This window comes from Lytechinus pictus, chromosome 15 (genome assembly GCF_037042905.1).
Source record: "Lytechinus pictus isolate F3 Inbred chromosome 15, Lp3.0, whole genome shotgun sequence".
NCBI classification, from domain to species: domain Eukaryota; kingdom Metazoa; phylum Echinodermata; class Echinoidea; order Temnopleuroida; family Toxopneustidae; genus Lytechinus; species Lytechinus pictus.
The window spans coordinates 29,053,694-29,072,471 of NC_087259.1; the positions used below are offsets into that span (position 1 = coordinate 29,053,694).

At 36.5% G+C, this 18,778-nt stretch overlaps 1 protein-coding gene across 3 annotated transcripts in view; it reads right to left on the minus strand.

Moving 5' to 3' along the window:
- LOC129277555 (complement C3-like) overlaps nucleotides 1–18,778 on the minus strand; it is a 57,613-nt gene that overhangs the window by 5,297 nt on the left and 33,538 nt on the right. For 2 of the 3 annotated variants that reach the window (XM_064110449.1, XM_064110450.1), the window contains exons 11-36: nucleotides 17,131–17,328; nucleotides 15,758–15,877; nucleotides 15,401–15,469; nucleotides 14,803–14,994; nucleotides 14,478–14,642; nucleotides 14,275–14,349; nucleotides 13,966–14,020; nucleotides 13,259–13,339; nucleotides 12,564–12,733; nucleotides 11,710–11,894; nucleotides 10,792–11,020; nucleotides 9,893–10,102; nucleotides 9,298–9,418; nucleotides 8,656–8,757; nucleotides 7,841–8,029; nucleotides 7,265–7,349; nucleotides 6,059–6,218; nucleotides 5,521–5,604; nucleotides 4,991–5,156; nucleotides 4,389–4,603; nucleotides 3,621–3,782; nucleotides 3,073–3,132; nucleotides 2,535–2,740; nucleotides 1,773–1,860; nucleotides 1,194–1,271; nucleotides 473–578 (exon numbers count right to left, since the gene is read on the minus strand). In XM_064110449.1, the coding sequence (XP_063966519.1) occupies nucleotides 473–578; nucleotides 1,194–1,271; nucleotides 1,773–1,860; nucleotides 2,535–2,740; nucleotides 3,073–3,132; nucleotides 3,621–3,782; nucleotides 4,389–4,603; nucleotides 4,991–5,156; nucleotides 5,521–5,604; nucleotides 6,059–6,218; nucleotides 7,265–7,349; nucleotides 7,841–8,029; nucleotides 8,656–8,757; nucleotides 9,298–9,418; nucleotides 9,893–10,102; nucleotides 10,792–11,020; nucleotides 11,710–11,894; nucleotides 12,564–12,733; nucleotides 13,259–13,339; nucleotides 13,966–14,020; nucleotides 14,275–14,349; nucleotides 14,478–14,642; nucleotides 14,803–14,994; nucleotides 15,401–15,469; nucleotides 15,758–15,877; nucleotides 17,131–17,328 (3,571 nt within the window). The remainder of the gene's footprint in view (nucleotides 1–472; nucleotides 579–1,193; nucleotides 1,272–1,772; nucleotides 1,861–2,534; nucleotides 2,741–3,072; nucleotides 3,133–3,620; nucleotides 3,783–4,388; nucleotides 4,604–4,990; nucleotides 5,157–5,520; nucleotides 5,605–6,058; nucleotides 6,219–7,264; nucleotides 7,350–7,840; nucleotides 8,030–8,655; nucleotides 8,758–9,297; nucleotides 9,419–9,892; nucleotides 10,103–10,791; nucleotides 11,021–11,709; nucleotides 11,895–12,563; nucleotides 12,734–13,258; nucleotides 13,340–13,965; nucleotides 14,021–14,274; nucleotides 14,350–14,477; nucleotides 14,643–14,802; nucleotides 14,995–15,400; nucleotides 15,470–15,757; nucleotides 15,878–17,130; nucleotides 17,329–18,778) is intronic. The other variant, XM_064110451.1, reaches the window with a different exon arrangement.

Here is an 18,778-nt window from a genome sequence, read left to right on the forward strand (position 1 = left end):
TGGCTATTAAATGCACGGATTGAAACAGGAACGATAGAATTTACGAAGCGTGAGGTTCTGCCGGGAAGGGATCTCAGATGTTTGCCTGACCTCATCAAATATTAAATCATTTTCATCATTATAACCATTAGTAAAGCAAACCTTGCTTATGTACCATCTCTTTTTACATTCTCCCAATTAACCATAAGAATTTGAAAGTTCCATTTCCAACAAATGGAATACCACTTTACAGAGCCTCACTCACTGGGTGATTTCATGTTTGGTGTCAACCATTTGGTGTTGGTATCGGGCCAATATTTACATAAGCACAGCACCAAGTTTGAAATGAAGTTCAAAGTTTGTTCTGGGTTGAACCTCAAGCTATGAATAATGTGATTTGGGTAATATATACATTCCCATTGGGTGTTGGAGCTATGGAAGGCATTCCCATTATATCAGACATGTATTATATTTATTACCATTTAATACTAACCTGGTGAGTAGTAATCATATACCCTGATAGCTACCGGTTGAACGTTACCAACATGGATCTCTCTCCTAGCATTGAACTCCATACAGATGTCTTGATCAGCTGGAATCTAACAGTAAAACAATAATAAAAGTAAAAGTGCATATCATGTTATTATCTAATGTCTCTATTTGCTTCCAAAGTTGGATTTAGCCTGGCAGCCTTTTATACAAAAAGCATTCCAAGGAATAAATTCCTGCCAGGTACCAATTTACTTTACCTGGGTATGTGTGGATAATTTAGACTAATATATTTTCAAAGGACAGCAGTGCTGTGGCATGGATTTGAACTAAGTACCTTGTGGTTCAAAATACGGGGACTTATACACTGGACAACAAAACCTCTATAATGAAGAGTGGATTTTCATGAACACATCATCGTTCTATATTACATTTTATAAATCAAGCCCTGGTATTGGAATCCCACAACACCTTTGCTTTTACCATGTATGGGGCATATCATCAAAAGATCTCATACACCACACTCCCTCCTTCTCTCCTCTACTTCAAATTTCCTTCTGCTCCCTCTCTCTCCCCACCCCAAGTACACAAGAACCACTTAACTCTTCTATACTTTTTCTATCTTGATCTGACCCAAGAAAGATGACGGATCGCTGTGAGACCAAAATACATTACACCCTTTCCCTTCTCCCTACCTAACCCAATAATTACTGAACTCTCCTTACCCTATCTAGATAAAAGATGACTGATCGCTGTGAGACCTCATACCTCTGAACAAGATGAAGGTGATCAGTCTGGACCATCTGTCAAGTCAAATAAAGTAACACAAAACATACCAATTGATTGCAAGACTTATCAACACAATCTATAGAAATGGTTATTGTGTAATCAATAAAAAAAAAATCAGTTTGCTCTATCGCTATACTTTGGGTTACAGGGTCAAGGACCAATCTAAGTTGGAGGAAATATGAAAGAAATAGATTTACAAACAGTTCAACTACAGTCGGAATTCAAAGCTTATATAAATCAATACAGTAAAATTTGTTTTAAGAGCTTCATGAATTGAAAATTATTCTTCAAATTGGCCCGAAAAATCCTTGTTGTTATAAATGAAGCCCCAAGATATGACAAGGAAAAAATATAAGCACAAAATAGCATCTAAATGATTAACTTCACAGCTGCACAGACAGGACTATAATTCTATATACATCAAAAGTTTAGGAATATATTTATATATCAACAAAAATTGTGAAAAGTATCATGAATAATAAAGTCTTGTAGAAAATATGGAGTGTTTAACTTACATCTTCTAGACGATTTGAAACCAGCACAAATCCTGAGTACAGTCCCACATCAATGATTCCCATGTTGGTTCTTGTATTCTGTGTGTATCTTGGAATAGTAACAAATAACCACAAAATAAAGAATCACTTGTTTAATGTGTAAATCATTACTTGTAATAAAGGTTGGATGGACAAAAATAGGAAAGAATTACTGCGCTCGCATCTGTGCTTTTCAGTGTCTTTTTTTGTGTGTGTTACTATCACAAAACTTTGATGGCGAGCAAGCTCGATAATTCTTAATTGTTATTTTTCCAAACCTGTTGGCTTTAACTTTGTTACCATTCAGCAACTTGTGGAGTACTGTAAATGTAATAATTTATCAAAGTGATACTTTTCTAATGTGAGAATCTATTAAAAAAAAAGAGTAGAATCTAGACATAACGTTATATTTAACGTTAGATCATTCGACAAGCCCTTTCATGAAACGCCTCTGTTAAGAGTCTGAGAGGACCAGTAGTGCCAACATCTTCATGATTGAAACAACTTACGAATGTTCAATGAAGCACATAGTCAATGATTTGATGAACTGAAAAAATGTGCTCTCTGCCAATCAAAGGCAAGAATTACAGTAGCTTATAACAACAGACTCTGCCAATCAAAGGCAAGAATTACAGTAGCTTATAACAACAGACTCTGCCAATCAAAGGCAAGAATTACAGTAGCTTATAACAACAGACATTGAAATCACCAATTATCTATTTCACAAAATGCTCCCTGAATTACCTTGCACAGAACCTGATGGTCGCCACAAAGTCTCCCTTGGCACGAGCCATCTGGGCGGATGTTGTCGTAGATCGCGGTATGATGCCGACACGAGATCGACCGATGCCGGTGACCTCTAACCCTGTCCGTGCTTCCCGAGCATTGTAAGTCACGTTGAATGGACACACATCATGGGAGCTTGGTAAGCGACTGAATTTCATTCTCACCTGTTAATGAGGTACATGTAAGTAAGAAGACTGGATTAGATGTCCTCATTTAACTAAAATAGCCTGAGTAAAACATATGAAACAGATTTCCCTTCAAATTGTAATTATCATCATTTATACTCCAATATTGTGAAGTATCAACATATTTTTGGTGTGCTTCTAGGCTCTCCTGTTTTTCAATAGAAACCAAATGACTGTCACATGGTTTTGAACCAAAATTCATAATACATTTCTGATTCTTTATTAAAAGGGTACATTATTTAAAATGCACAGGCCTATGACAAGGGATTCACTGGGTTACGAGTTCGGTGCCCCTATGTATTTGTTCTTACCGCAAGTTTAGCCGTTCCTTTTCCCTCACACTGACTGCGAAGAGGACCACCAACTGGTACCTAAAGAGACAATGGAAGGGATAAATAGTGACACTTTATATGACAATAATAATAACAATATTCCATTATTGTAATGTGCATATCACATTATCCTATATTGCCTCCATGCATGTTCAAAGGAAAATAAATATTTTTATTCGGGTATTAACCCACAGCACACTAGCATTTCAAACAATTAATTCATACCAGGTATCCATTCACTTCACCTGAGTTGAGTGTAGCAAATATAGATAAATGTCTTTCCAAAGAACATAAGAGCCTGCAGCAAGGATTTAAACCATGAAACTTGCGCATTTAAGTCCAGAGATTTATCAATCGAACCACAACAAGTCCACAGAAATCAATCTAGAAATAAGTATTAACACGGGAAGCAAACTGAAATATGAAAGAAACACATAAATGGCAAAAAAGTATTCCTATAGTAAGTAAGAAGTATGTTTGACTATCGTAAAGGTAATGGACAGTGTCAATATAAGGACACAACTTACAGCTATTTCTCGTTGGACAAGAGCATTATGGGGTAGGAAATGATGTTCAAAGCGGAAAGATTCATCTACAGTTGAGGTCACGACACAAGAAAGGTCAATATCCCCTCCACTGTGAGCCATGTCTGAGTATCTGGTCAAAGCTTGGAGAGCAATCACTGTGTCCTGCAAAAAAAAATAAAAGAATAAGCAAATATTTAGTTGATGTCTTTTGGGGAAAGTCAATCTTGTTTGAAAATTATTTCATGAAAGTCTATAAAATCAAGGCCGATTTTCATCAGATCATAGTAGATCTAGATCTTATCATTAATATCAACTAAACTTTGTTAAATCATGGCATAAATAGTCATTTGGCATAGTCATTCTGACTGGAATGCAAAGAACACTAAAAATGCATCGCATCATAAAATCAGGAAACCAAACTTTACACGATCACAATGAAAATCACCAACATAGATAAGCACATGCAGGATGGCGTATTATTACCACTTGGAAAATCACACTGCATTTGCATATACGTGTACACACATTTTTTATTCATACATACATACCACGAGGTGGACATTTTATTGGATTCCTTTCAAACTAATTTTGAGATTGATTCTACAACTAGCATAAATGTTTAAATGAAATAAAAGAAAAAGAAAGTGTATAATCTTTGATGACTGAACTCTGTTATTTTAATAGGCTTTGTTAATGAACAACTCAGTTCCAGCAATTATAGGGTTAAGGTGACTAGCACATAAGATTTTAATGCAATGGGTTAGTTACCTGAGTTGATATGAATCCACCTTCATAGTTCTGTTGTTGGCTGAGCCAGAGTGCAATGCTACCAGCGTAAGATATATCACGAAGCTGTAGCTGAGCTAAGAGGGCATACGCTGTGGTTTCTACCTCGATAGCTGAGGGTCTGAATCGATACCAGTGAGGTAGATCTTCATTAGTCAGGTCTGATTCATCAGGGGTCCAATGACGACTACCATCTCCTGTTAGAGTACAACAATAAATAATATATATATATAAATCTATATTATCATCATCTTCATTATAATCATCGCCATCATCAATATCATCAGCACCATCACCACCACCACCACCATCATCATCACCTTCATCACCATCATCATCATCACCATCACCATCACCATCATCATCAACATCATCAGCACCATCATCACCACCACCACCATCATCATCACCTTCATCACCATCATCATCATCATCACCATCATCACCACCACCACCATCATCATCATCACCACCACCACCATCATCATCACCACCACCACCACCACCACCACCATCATCATCACTGTCACTGTCAATACCACCAAATCATTTCAATTAACACCTATAACAATCATAAAACTAACCAAGTGTAATGGCATCATTTCTCAGCATCCTATTTGATTCCTCTGCATACTGACTCATAGACAGAGCCAAAGCATAGGTCACAATGGCCTTAGCGTAGGGTCTAGTCAGGTACTTGACTTGACGCTCAAGGAAAGCTCGGGCATCATTAATAGCAGCTGCAAAGTTCTGTATCAAGGAATAAAGTCATGAATGATCATTAACTTCATGCAGTAATCGGTAGAAGACATTATTTTCATTGACTCAATTATTAAAACTTGTAAGAGAAAATGAGAATTTCTATTAACAATCAAAAGGTACCAAAATCTAGTACTTTCCCCTCAATAACATTTTAGTTTCTCTATACAAATAAAACTTCAAATAAACTTATCCTCTGCATTATAAAGGGTATCTTTTAAGATAAGCTATTCATAACACACTCAATAAGAGACCACAACCCATGCTGGTCTTCCCTTTTCAATCAAACAGTTAATAATCTCATGAATCACCGCATGGTTTTCGATGGTACAATAATTGATTTCGGAGTACATACCCTATCAAAACGGTCACACCAAGTGCTTTCATACAGAGAGATGAGAACATACGCTGTCATCGATGCTTCACCGCTCACACCTCCCTAAGAAAATAATAATTCATAATAGATAAACATTATCATACATATGAAATCTACAGCATTGAAGAAATAAGATAAAAAATTATAATCAATGGCATAATTCATTTCTAGAGTGATAAAGACATGAAATAAGATATTCATTTTTTTCTCTGACAATACCACGAGGGTAACACATGAAACAAGCGTGTGAATTAGAGCTCGGCTACTCTGCAAAATTCACAGGCAGATCAGGCGGGATTCAAACTCTCGACCTCTGGATTATTAAAATATAATATTTCATTTTCTCCCCTAATTTGACATATTTCCAAGAGCAAAATTTTACAGGTAGAAGACCCTCTATCACAAAGCTAAGCAATATATCATACAGCTTTCATTTTAATTGGCTGAATTGACCAAAATTATCTTTTTTTAATGATGGAATGTAGACAATTTGAGGATCATAGTGATTGAGACGTACCGTCAACTCTTTATGATGAACCTTATAGAGCTCTGAGAATGATCCATTGGGATGTTGAGCATTCATGATGAGCCATTCAGCTGCCTTACACGTCACATTCATATCAACAGGTGCTATCTGGGAAGCATGAGAAAATACCTTCAGCACAAATGATGTCAACCTGAAAACAAAATACAAATAACAGTGATAATAGTGATTGGCTGTAATATTCGTAATTCCGTTAAAAAAATATCATGTATTTCATGATCTGGTGTTCAATTTTTGTTCAAACTTATGAATGATGATGATGATGCACAGCATTTGTATAGCGCCATATATCTGTCAAAGACATTCAAAGGCGCATTGGAGGAGCCAGCCAATCTGGGTCGCCTAGAAGGGCGCGCACTCAGAACTGTGACCCGCAGGTCTCTCCTCCCGATAACTGGTTGGGGAATGCAGGTGGACCACTACACCGGGGTTTCCCCCTACTCTTATTCGAATAGTGCAGTGGGTTCTTAACATGCAAAGGTGGTGACTCTCCTCTACACGGGGCCTCCATTTAACGTCCTATCCGAGGGATGGAGTGTTTTCCACTGTAACATAGCCTGCATCTATGAAACAGGGGAGAGACGTTTACACACAACGCACAGGCTTCAGTCATCCGCCCGGGGTGGACTCGAACCCACGATCTTTGGTTCGACGGGCAGACACTTTACCGACTGAGCCAACTTCGCTCTCTGAATAAGATGATGATGGTGAGTATTGTATGGTGCCTACCTGTTTGAAATACATTGAAGGACACAGACTCCTTCAAAGATGTCAGTATCAAATAATGTCTTCAATACAGTGTGACTTTTCATTAGGTTTTCTTGAAATGTCACAGATTGTCAAATTCAAAGACTTGCACGGTGCCATATTTTGTTAGAAAGATTGAAAGATATAGACCCCTTCATAAATTTCAAAATGAGTAGAATGTGAGTCTTGATTGAAGTTTCCTTGAAGTGTCCCAGTTTGTCGATTTCAAGAAGAGATGAAGGAAGAGTTTGACAGGCAAGGATCAATCACTTCATGAAACCCTCCCCTTTGGCAGGTAACACAATGCTTATCAATTGATAACTCAGTTGATTTTAAAGCTTGATTGCACATAATGGTCAATGCAATCAATCATAACAATCAGCCCCATGATCAAGCACTAGGTTTTGTGATACTGGGCCATGTTAAACTTACCAAGTACTGCTATTGTAACTTTCATTTACACCCCAGATAGAGAAGGAACCATCATCACGTCGATGAGCCAATGCACTAGCTAAACCTGTGATAATAACAAACACACATAAAAGAATATAAGCAGTGACGATGGTGGTAAAGTGATGATGATTGCCATTCTCATTATAATTTTTTATCAATGTCCCAAGGGTTTTGTTTATTCAAAGATTATAACAAAGCAAACAAAGTTTACTTTAGAAATACCTACACTTCTTAAACAGTAAAGTTAATTAATTACATTAGTCGTGTACAAAAATTGCTTGAAGTAGGTTCGAGCGGGTTCATCCTGGTACCGGTATCTCCAGTCAGGCCATAACGATCATGAGGAGCCTCGTCAACAACAACAAAAATCATTTGAGCAATTCCAACTATCATCTTTTGGGTACGTCCAACCCCATTTCTCCCCATTTTTAGTTCACTTCATGTCCAAGACATGATCTTATTTTCATAAGAATTATACACCAGAGACAAATAATTTGAGAAAGGTTCAAAATAAAGGGGTTAGATATATTTCATCTCATGGGTGTAGTGAATTACCTCTTGAGATGCGATCCAGAGCCATCTCCTCAAGGGAGGCATTCATCAGCTTCATGGTCAGGAGATACTTGTGAACAAAGATGGTAGGAGCTACGATACTCATGGTCTGTTCTCCGCACCCACGAGGGAACTGCAACCATTCACCGTAGTTTGACACAGGATCAACCAGGATGGGACCAAGCATGTTACCTGAGAGGGCGACACAATAGAATATTCAAAATAAACATTCATGATGATGACAAAAAGACAAAGAATATGATAATTTATGATGATGATGATTAGGATGAGGATAAGGATGATGATGAAAATGATGAAAATCAATTTTTTATTGTTCGAAATAGACATGCAATGAAAAACTCCGAAAAATTGCTTTGCCCAATTGATCGTGGGCCCGGCAGCCGCTGTGCAGCGCGAGATCGACGAGGCTCTATCCCTTTTATCGTTGAACGCCAAACAGGGTAGCAGCAACTCCCATCTTTTAACGTCTTTTGGTCTGACGCGGCCGGGGTTTGAACCCCGACCTCCCGGTTGTGAGACGGACGCTCTATCAACTAAGCCAACACACCAGTGTTTTAACCCCTGATGATGAAGATGATTATAAAAGGGTGCATGATGATAATGAAGATGATGGTTATGATAAATATATCGATGATGCTGATAATGAAGTTAACAATTATGAAGACGACAGTAATGAGGACAAGAATGATTATTCAACAAAAAGGACTAGTTTATTTTTGTGAAGTACAAATGAAAGTCAGATTCAACACTCCTCATATTGTAAAGAATAAGTTCTCAAAGAAATGACTACTACTCACCAATCAGGGTGAGTACTGCAGACTCTGTTCCAGGAATGATATTATCAGGAGGTCGAAGGTCAAGGATGTTATACTGAACTCCGTTGTCTGTATCTAACACTTCTGTGAGGGAGATATCAACATAATCCATCATAATTCATTGATCAGAGTTTGAAAAAATTAAATGATTGGGATGATTTCTACATCCAGGGGCCTATTAGAAAAGGGATTATATTAAATGCATTTAAGAAATAAAACACAACTTGATTTCCAACTCATTTGGGACGTTTCGATTGATTTATCAAGTTGTGTTAAAATGCAAATCTTTTTGCAACGGGCCATAAGAGAACTTACTCCATTTGAATGTCAAGAAAGTCTAATTAGATCTGTCAACGGTCTTTTCTGACTCCATATGCCAACTCAATTTCTGAACATGCCATTTATCATTATTCAGTTTTTATGTTTTAGGTTCATTCTACTACATTTTTCTACATCACTAGAAATCATGCTGAAGAAAAAAAGGAATATATGAATTTAATTCAAAGTATTTCAATAACATGTCTAACACTGAACTGGCTAATGTGGACAAAATCTTAAGCCACCTTTACAAAAATCACACTCAACTCGTTGCAAAACAGCCCCGGGTTTATTTTGTATACTTACGATCACTCTGGATATCATCTATCATGGCTGCCCTAAGACGAGGTGATCTTCGCTGTTGATGATAGATCCCTGATGGGTCTAACAACACAGAGTGATCTACAGTGTGAGGGATTCCATGAGCCTAAGATGAGAAAAGCAATAATAATATAGGATTTGTATAGCGCACATATCCACCTTGCTAGGTGCTCAAGGCACTCCAAAATAAATACATGAGTACAAAGAGGAAAGGAACAAGGATGTCTTCAGTACAATTCCAGGTTGCCAGGGAAAGGAAAAGTAAAATAAATTACTGTAGCCCACAGGCTTTCCACCCCGACCTAGACTTGTAACTTGGCATCCAAGAATAAAACACATACATCAATTCACATTAAACAATGATAATTTGGCTAGAAATAACATTTTCAAAATTATACGTAGGAGAACAAGAAAATTTATAAAAGAAAAACTTGTTAAAAAATTGTTACATATGGCAAGAGCAGAATATTTCCTTCCATATGCAATGATAATTATACACACAAAAAAAAATTACTTTTCTTTAGTTGAACTGGTGTACCAATCGCAAGTTCTTAAAACAGCAATGATTCGATTTACTTACAATAACATTGAGTGTCTTCTGGACTCCGTCACTACCCAAGTCTGATATCGCTGTGACCGTGATTGGTAGTTCACCTATCTCTACAGGAACAATGACAAACTTGAGAGATTGTGAGTTATGTCCTGGGACATGGACCACCCTGGTAGCAGGCTGGGATGGGTCGCTGGATTCACCACAGGCTCCTCTGGGGTTGTAGAACGATACACGCACCTGTTGAGTAGAGTAGTTTAAGGGTTTTATTAATCTGCATGAATGAACAATTATTTCTACTGGGCAATTCCATTAAAAAAATCAACCCTTTTCGTACATCCAACCCCCACTTTCTTCATTCTCAATTAACTTTTGAATTTACTCATGCCATGATAATTTTAGAACATTAAGAACCTTTCACATGAAGCAGAAACACAAAAATTATGTCAGGAAATGTCCCAAATATATGGGGTTGGATATGAATACATACTTTATGAAACTACCCTCCTGTGATAACAGGCATTTTGATGTTTCCCTAGGTTGAAAGAAAAGGCTTTCAATTTAAACCAACTAGCTATTAACTTAGGCCAGCCTATTTTTTATACACGAGAACAAAATTCAGAAGCCAAGTAGCCTCCACCCTTATCTTTGAAGGGGAGATATATAGAGAAAATAATAATGGCTTATGTATAGTGCACATGCCTGTCACTCCTGGAGCATAATTATTACTCCGCTGGTCAAATACCTGTTTATCTTACCTGGGTAGTGTATGGTAAATGAAGATAAATGGCCATTAATGCCAGGACAGGAATTTAACATACATACCTTGTCCACTTGACCATGACTCTTCTACAAATAATTATCAGATTTCTTTTACTATATTTTCATTTAAATAATTATTTTTCATATGATGGAAGATAATTACTTACATTTGTACCCTGTGGGTTGTAGTTGTAGACGGTTGCGAGAACTTCAATCTGCTCTAAACGGACCACCGAATAAGGTAGCTGGAGTTGAATAGAGAGACTCTTGAAGACGTTCACATCGAGTGGATCAGTAACACAGAGACCTCCAGTAGGGGTGACTGATACAGCCTGTAAACTCCATTCTGTGATGCTACCAGGAGTTTGAAGGTCTACAGCTTCTTGTCCATGGGCACTATTCAATGTCATGATAATAATAATAATAAAAATTACTTCTTATTAAGCGCTTTTTCAAAAGTTACAAAGCGCAGTACAAATGACAAAACAAATACAATCGGTGAAAACTTAAAACAAAACTACACAAAATGAAACGCTACTTGCAATATATTAAACATGTTAAAACAAATAAGATTAAAGCATCCTCTTAAACACATCAATAGCACAACATTGTCTAAGTTTATGGGTTAATCTATTCCAATATTTGGGGGCAAACACCGAAAATGACCTATCACCTACTAATTTTTTTGATAATATACTGATTTTTTTTATAATATACTGATCAAGGTTGTCGCCTGGACTTTTTGGTAAATTTTATCGCCCTGCACCTTGCTTTGGGGGTTCAGAGGGACAGAAACTAGTTGGTTTTCAGGGCGTTAATATTGTAAATTTTCATATCACTTTGTCAGAAGGGAAATTATTGGCGGATGAGTGGGCGGTGTTTTTTTTGCATGGAGTGCTTTTGGGAGATTGTGAGTGGTTCTAACCTGGGCCGACCATTGTGCTACTGATGGTGGTTATGATGATGATGGTGGCGGTGGTAGTGGTGATGGTGATGAATAAGACGATCATAATGATGGGGAAAATGATAAAATAGTTATCATGAGTAGACAATATTACAAAAAAAGCTATCCAGTGGATACATACCCGACCCTTATGAGATCAAAGAGCCATGTTTCTTTGAAATCAGTTCTCACATCTGTCCCAAATTCTTCAAAGGTGCTTAGAGAATCGTCAGCATAATCGTATGGAGCCATACTATCAACAACGTCCACACCAGGAGCACCGCCCAAACGCCATATATTCATTAGCTCACAGCATCGGGTGAAATCCTGAAGAAGAAAAAATACTTCACTGCAACTTAACCCTATAGATACCACATGCACATTATTTCAAACCAATACTGGAGCAGCGATAGTTCTGTTTTAGGAAAGAACTGCTGTACTGGATCAACCTCCCATACCTGACATTTATCAATGTTACTCCTTTCTTTTTACTAAATCCAAGCAGGTTAGCAATGGTACTCATTTTAGAGATGAGTGGGCTGGCAAGAGTGCTAAGACAACAGGCCTGAGAGGGCATTCTTGAGGAATCAACACAGCAGAGCATTGAAGCATGACATATATGGAAAATTGCATTTGACTTGAGAAGAAATTTATTCCAAATCAAAATGAAATCATTGTGAAACCAATATTGGAACTTTTACATACACTTCATTGACTGAAGTCTTGTATACTGAATACATCTACACTTTATTATTCAAAAATTCCTTTATGATTTGCAACACAGCTACATCTTCAGAAACTCTATAATCATCAATATCTTCACCTTCAAACTCCCAGTTAACATCATTACCATTATCATCACCAGGTTCTAATCTGTCGTGGCAACAGTTAACACGATTGTCCTAATCATCACATACGCCTAAGTCATAAGAAACTTTAGAAAACTTAATCATACACAAAAAAATCTAGCAATGGTAATAGAAGCCATTACGGTACCTCAATATCTTGTTGTGTAGCCTGTGGACAATATGGAGGTACTTTAGAGGCTAGTTTGGAAGCGATCGTTTCACAGGTACACCATCGCTGGATTCTGTTGAACATTCTATTGGTCGTCAGGTTATCATCACAGTTACCACTACGCTCCAGTTGGTATAGGCATTGCTCAACTGAAAGAAAAATAGTACATAGATATAAGAAGGAAACAATAAATACAATCATAATTTGGTAATATGCACAAAGGTTTCCCTTTTGAATATGCAACAGGTCATCTCATCATGGAAGTTAAGGCTCATGAATATGCATTAGCAGAGGCAGGAGCAAGTGGTCATCTTCCCTCTTATTATTATGCATCATGATTAGAATTAGATTAGATTAGATTAGAATTCACTCTCTAAGAACTATCAATTTACTGGGAATCAAAACAAACAACATCAAGCCTTAAATAAACTATCATGATAAGTCAAGATTAAGGAAATTCTTAAGAGACAACAAAATCTTGCCCTGTCTTTAAATTTGCTAACCCAAATAATCAACTTTCTTAGGTCAAATATATATATATTTTTTTATCACACCCACTACTCTACTTCAGCAACTCTTCTTCTATTCATCTATATATTTACAATTTATCAAAAACAGGAAGACCTCATCAAATGTTTCAAACCATGAAATTATCAATTGAATGTTGAACTTACTTCTGCTACGAGTGTTTGATTGACACTGTACAGCACTTCTTTTTCTTCTCGATGACTGACCTGCACGTTGACATGTAAGACCTTCAAACAAAAAAACACAAGAATAATAATTAACCTTTAGATACATTCAAAAAATTCTGTGGCCATTCGAACATTTTATCTCACCTAGATTGACTGGAAGTTGTATTTTCTTGTGTAGAAAAATCAAATAAAATATAAATTATCTTGACATATTTTGTCATATACATCTTTAAATATCAAAAACTTAAAACTAAGAATTTACAGCTGGGGATGAATAAACATTATAAATGAAGTAGTTCCTAATCAAATGATTTGTTTTGCTCACATTTTGCTTACATCCTACTCTTCTTTTCTGTTTTAAAACATTTTATGTCTTCTACAAACTAATGTAAGCCAATGAATTCCAGTGTGTTGCATTTCATATCACTAAACATATGAATTTGTTTATTTATGCCATTTACTTTGTGAACTTATTGCAAACATCGGATAAACATTAACTTGTTACATATGAATGAAATACTGAAACATATCAATATGATATCAGGGCCCTTTTACTTATAGCATAGCAATCGATAGGAGGGCTTAATTTCACACATGATCGCATTCATTACTCTGTGCAAATCATCAGTTCAATCAATCACTAAGCTTTCTGTTACAGGAACCTAATTGAGAATAATTATTTTTACCTTCTCGAGGTGGTACAGCTAACCGAGCATTCGTCAGAACAGACAAGCCAGAATCCTAAAATACAAACACAGACACATACATTAATGCAAATATTGGGTTGTTGAATTGAGTAGCATATTCAGATTTTTTTTCTATAAATTGATGGTATATTCAGACTGACGAGAATGAAAGATGCCTAAATAACAATGACTGATATCATTCATTAGGTTGTTTTCATGCATGTCAGATTTGAAAACTTGTGCTCAGTGCTTAAGTTAGATATGCCCTCAAGCTCCTACTAAATGTTTTATATTTTACTATCAACTTACTTTGAAAATGAGAGGTGTAGTAGGTCCACCTCCTGGCCCACAGCCCACATCATACGTCTGCATCATCTCAAACATCTGGAGAAGAAAAAAAAGGATTAATATTAATGCAAAAGAATTTCATATGGCTTGATTAGTTCATGAAGTAAATGCTATTTATATTTTGATTTTGAATCTGAATAGAAATGCTTTCAGAGAGAACTTACCTTGCGTCTGCTAAGTCTGTGGTTGTTGTTGAGAGCATAGACTGCCTTATCAACTCCAAGCAGTCCAACATATGATGTAGGATAAGCATCTACCAGCAGTGTGACAGGTGATTCGGGTAGATACGCTCCTTCATTATTAGGCTCTTCCTGGATGTTGATTGCAACCTAAGAGAGTGAAGAAAAATGGGAATCAAAGCATGAATCAAACTCTGATTGAAAATGATCTAATAAGGGTGCTTCAAAGTAATGATTCAAACCCCAACTGCCCCCTCCACCTCCAAAAAGAAAGAAAATAAATAAAAAAGGTTGAAACAATCTTTCTTACATGGTGTTTGCAGGTGTTCTCGATCTTGAGAGCGATGGAGTCTGCTATGACCTGATCCAGGTGATTGATGTAATACGCTATGATACGAACGATTGGTACCATGTCTGAGGTAACACTGAAAAACACCTCCTCGTGGTTGCTGATCACATGATCAATGCTCTTAGCTAAGATCACTTTGCCTTGCGAGAGGAACTGGGAGGAAAGAATGAAGATAAGTATGACAATATAAACTCTTCACCTTCACTTGCTGAAAGAATTACAAATAAACAGGCTCTTTGCTTTTAATCCATCCATGAAAATTTCAATCATTCATCAAGTAAGAATTCTAGAAGTAAATACATACAGATCTGAACCCCCCCCCCTCCCTGTCAGAATACAAGGCATATCACCAACAATTTCTCTCACTTTTCAACAAGTTCATGAATATTCTGCTTCCATATAGCACTTAATACATCAGAAAGATGTCTCTATTAAAGCTCTTTACAAAATGGTTACTGAACAAGTGAAAGGCCCTTTAAAATAAATTGATAAGGCCAGAATGCAGCCCTTCTTTAGTGGTTAAGAATGAGGTAGTGATTTTTTTACTAAGTACACTTACTAGTAGATTAAGATTATCAATGGGAGTAGTCGCTGTTGTCCTGACAACGGCATATATTGCATCACCAACCTGTCAGAATAGAACAAAGAGGAATTGATAGTATGTTTTATAAAAGCTTAATCTATCCAATCGAAGAAAAAATAAATATACAATATATATATATAATACATACAATATATATACAAGGACAACAACACTGATGATGATGCTGCTGATGGAAACAAGACCTTAAATGCAATTTTGATGACATTAGCGACAAAAATTGCAATACACAAAGTAATTGTACGCATGAAAAGTCTTGATGATGATAAATATCAGCAATCTAATATTACAAGATGGATGACATAGAAAACTTACTCTAAGATGTGTTTGAGCGATGCTAATAGACAGATAATCATCATCAGCCGGTGACTGGTAGGGGTTCGCATCAAACTGAAATACTGCATTCTCTCGCTCTATCCTCTCCTCTGTTGATACCTACAACATACAAACACCAAACACAGTTAGTGGGACTGAACTTGATGATTTTGCATATGACATTAATGATACTTTATATCATAAAATGTTAATGAATACATGTATTTTAATTACCATAGGAGATGGACTGATACATACTAGCATCAAACTGCAAAAAAATATCTCAGTCTACGATCTCTTTACTGATACTTACATCATCCATGCATCAAAGATAGAAAACATGATGCCAAATAATGAATTTATTTCAATTTACTTTATAGAGAAATAGAAGTCATCAAAATGTACACAATAGAATGAACATAACAATCAAGAGTGTGAGACCAGGGGCCTATCAGCATCTAGACCAAAAATTATTAGAGTAAAATCATTCAATTGTTAACTAGACTAAAAAAAACAATTGGCAAAACATAATATTCATACAATGTCGACCTACTAAGTTCATCCAAACATTTCAGCTAGTCAGAACTAAAAGGGTTAAAGTTTAATTAAATCATGAAGTCTGTTAAACATAGCAACTGTAGTTCCTGGAATGAGGAATCATCTTAACGGTCCAAATTTTGACCTCCCACGTACACTACTCCTCAAACATGAAAACAAACAAGGCAGTAACAAGTCATTCAAATGAGAGCCAAAGACAAAGTAACAAAGAAAACTATGTCAAAACCCATCAATTTAACTCCCAGCAGACGAGTGACAACACATGACTATATCTAAACACAAAAGTGAAAAGATTGTGTTTTTTTTAGATTGAATGTGTGATCCAAAAGTCTCTGAGAATTGTCTTATCAGTATTATATCTGTTATATTAGTATTGTCTACAGTGTATATTTAAGCTTTACTTTGAGAGAAATACATACAGAATAATTGGCCTAACATTGACAAGTTGTTGTTGTTGTACAAGTTTTACCAATTTCTTTACATAATCTTTGAAATAAAATTTGAAGCGTAACGATTTTCAAAATACGCCCTATTCCAAATGCTCCACTCTGTTCATGATGATGACTGAATCTGAAAACTGCAACAAAAATGACATGCTACATTTCTATTAAACCATTTTTTTATTATCAGAAGAGTATGAAGGAAATAAAGAGTAGAATTACCACAAAACGCATAATTAAACTTTCAACTACAGCAACCAATATCTCCCATAACTGGGGGATTCAAAAATCGATATAAGATCTATTCAGGGTTTATCATGAAGCTTTTTGTCAGTTATTTTTCATTTTCTTAACAAATAAAGTTGATATCCTTACCCTTATATTGATTTGGCTTGTATCATGAGTGGTATTGAAGATGAACTTCACTCGACCGTTGGCATCAGTCCACTGCTGGTTAGCATTCGGATCCATGTTATGGTTGAGCGTTAGGCGTCGAGACTGGACCAGTGCGGATGCCTCCACGTTCACTGGAAGATACTGGGCTGGCTTACCAAGCACTGTCTCCAACTCAAACTGTATACAAATATGGAATATAAATTTGAAAGTAGGCCTATATATCAATTGTTTGATTCATATCATCCAGCTCAAAATGTTTCTTATACATATTTGAAAATAGTTTTAAAAAATTTGCTTTTGTCCCCAGGTGAAAGGTGTTGCCCAGATTCACCTCACACTTGCAGCAATCATACTTACCCCCTTCCTCCAATTCAGCACATCATCCCAGGGTGCTAAATGAGTTTTTAGAAGCACTTGACCGGTCGGGCAAGTACATTTTTTAATAGTTGGAATATACTTGCCCAAAAATCTATTTCACTTGCCCAAAGTCATTAAAAAAAAAGTTTTACCTCTCCAAAAGAAAGTTTTGCAGTTTTATAAACCATTGAACTTTTTCTCTTTTTTTACATGACCCGGGGGGCGTTTCATCAAACAATTAGTCGGTGGTTTTCTCCGACTAAATGTGATTTTCACCGACAATTTTGCCATCACCGACTAAATTCCATTTCATGAAAATTTGTCGGTGATTTTCTCCGACAAATTATTGGAAACCACCGACTAATTTTGTCGGTGGCCTTCACCTACCGACAAAACTTATTTTCACCGACTAATCCAATTTTCACCCACTAATCAGCCTTTTGAGGGCCTTTGCAGCTAAAATCGATCAATTTCAGTTGATTTTGAATATAACATTTCAATAAATTGCTTATTTTTCATTTCATTGAGAAAATTCAAAGAAAATGTATTTATTTTTAGTCAATGACAAATAAAAAGTAGACATTTCAAGAATAATATTTTCATCTTTAAAACTATATTATATCAATCAATACATAGGAAACATCTTCAAATGTACACATTTTTTCAAACATAATTTTCTTTAACCCAAATAAATCATTGTGCATTTTTTAATCAATAATGTCTGATAATGTCTGAAAAATGCGACCTCATTGACTTTTGTACAAGTTTTTTCAATGTTCATTAGTGTTGTTGGTGTTGCTGCTGCTGTTGTCATCGTGATTGCTGGAATTGCTGTTTGTTTTTGCTGCTCTTGGTGTTGTGGGTGTGGTTGTTGCATCTCCTGGTGCAATTAATTATTTTTGCTACTGATGTTGCTCAAGGTGTTGCCTGTGTGGTTGCTGTTGTCATCGCTGCTACTGCTGCTGTTTACGAGTGTGGCTGTTGCATCCCCTGATGCATCTATTGATGTTGTCGCTTGTGTTGTTGCTTGTTAGAATCCTTGCTGTTGGCTTTGTTTCTACTTTCGTTGTCGCTACTGCTGTTGATGTTTACCACTGTGGTTGTTGCATCTCTTGATGAAGTTATTTATGTTGCGCCCGATGTTCCCTGCATGGTTGTTGGAGCTCCTGCTGCTGTTGATGTTGTCGGTGTGGTTGTTGCATCTCTTACTGCAGTTGTAGTTTCAGCTGCTGATGCTGTTGTTGCTCCTGCTGCTGTCCATGTTCATTGA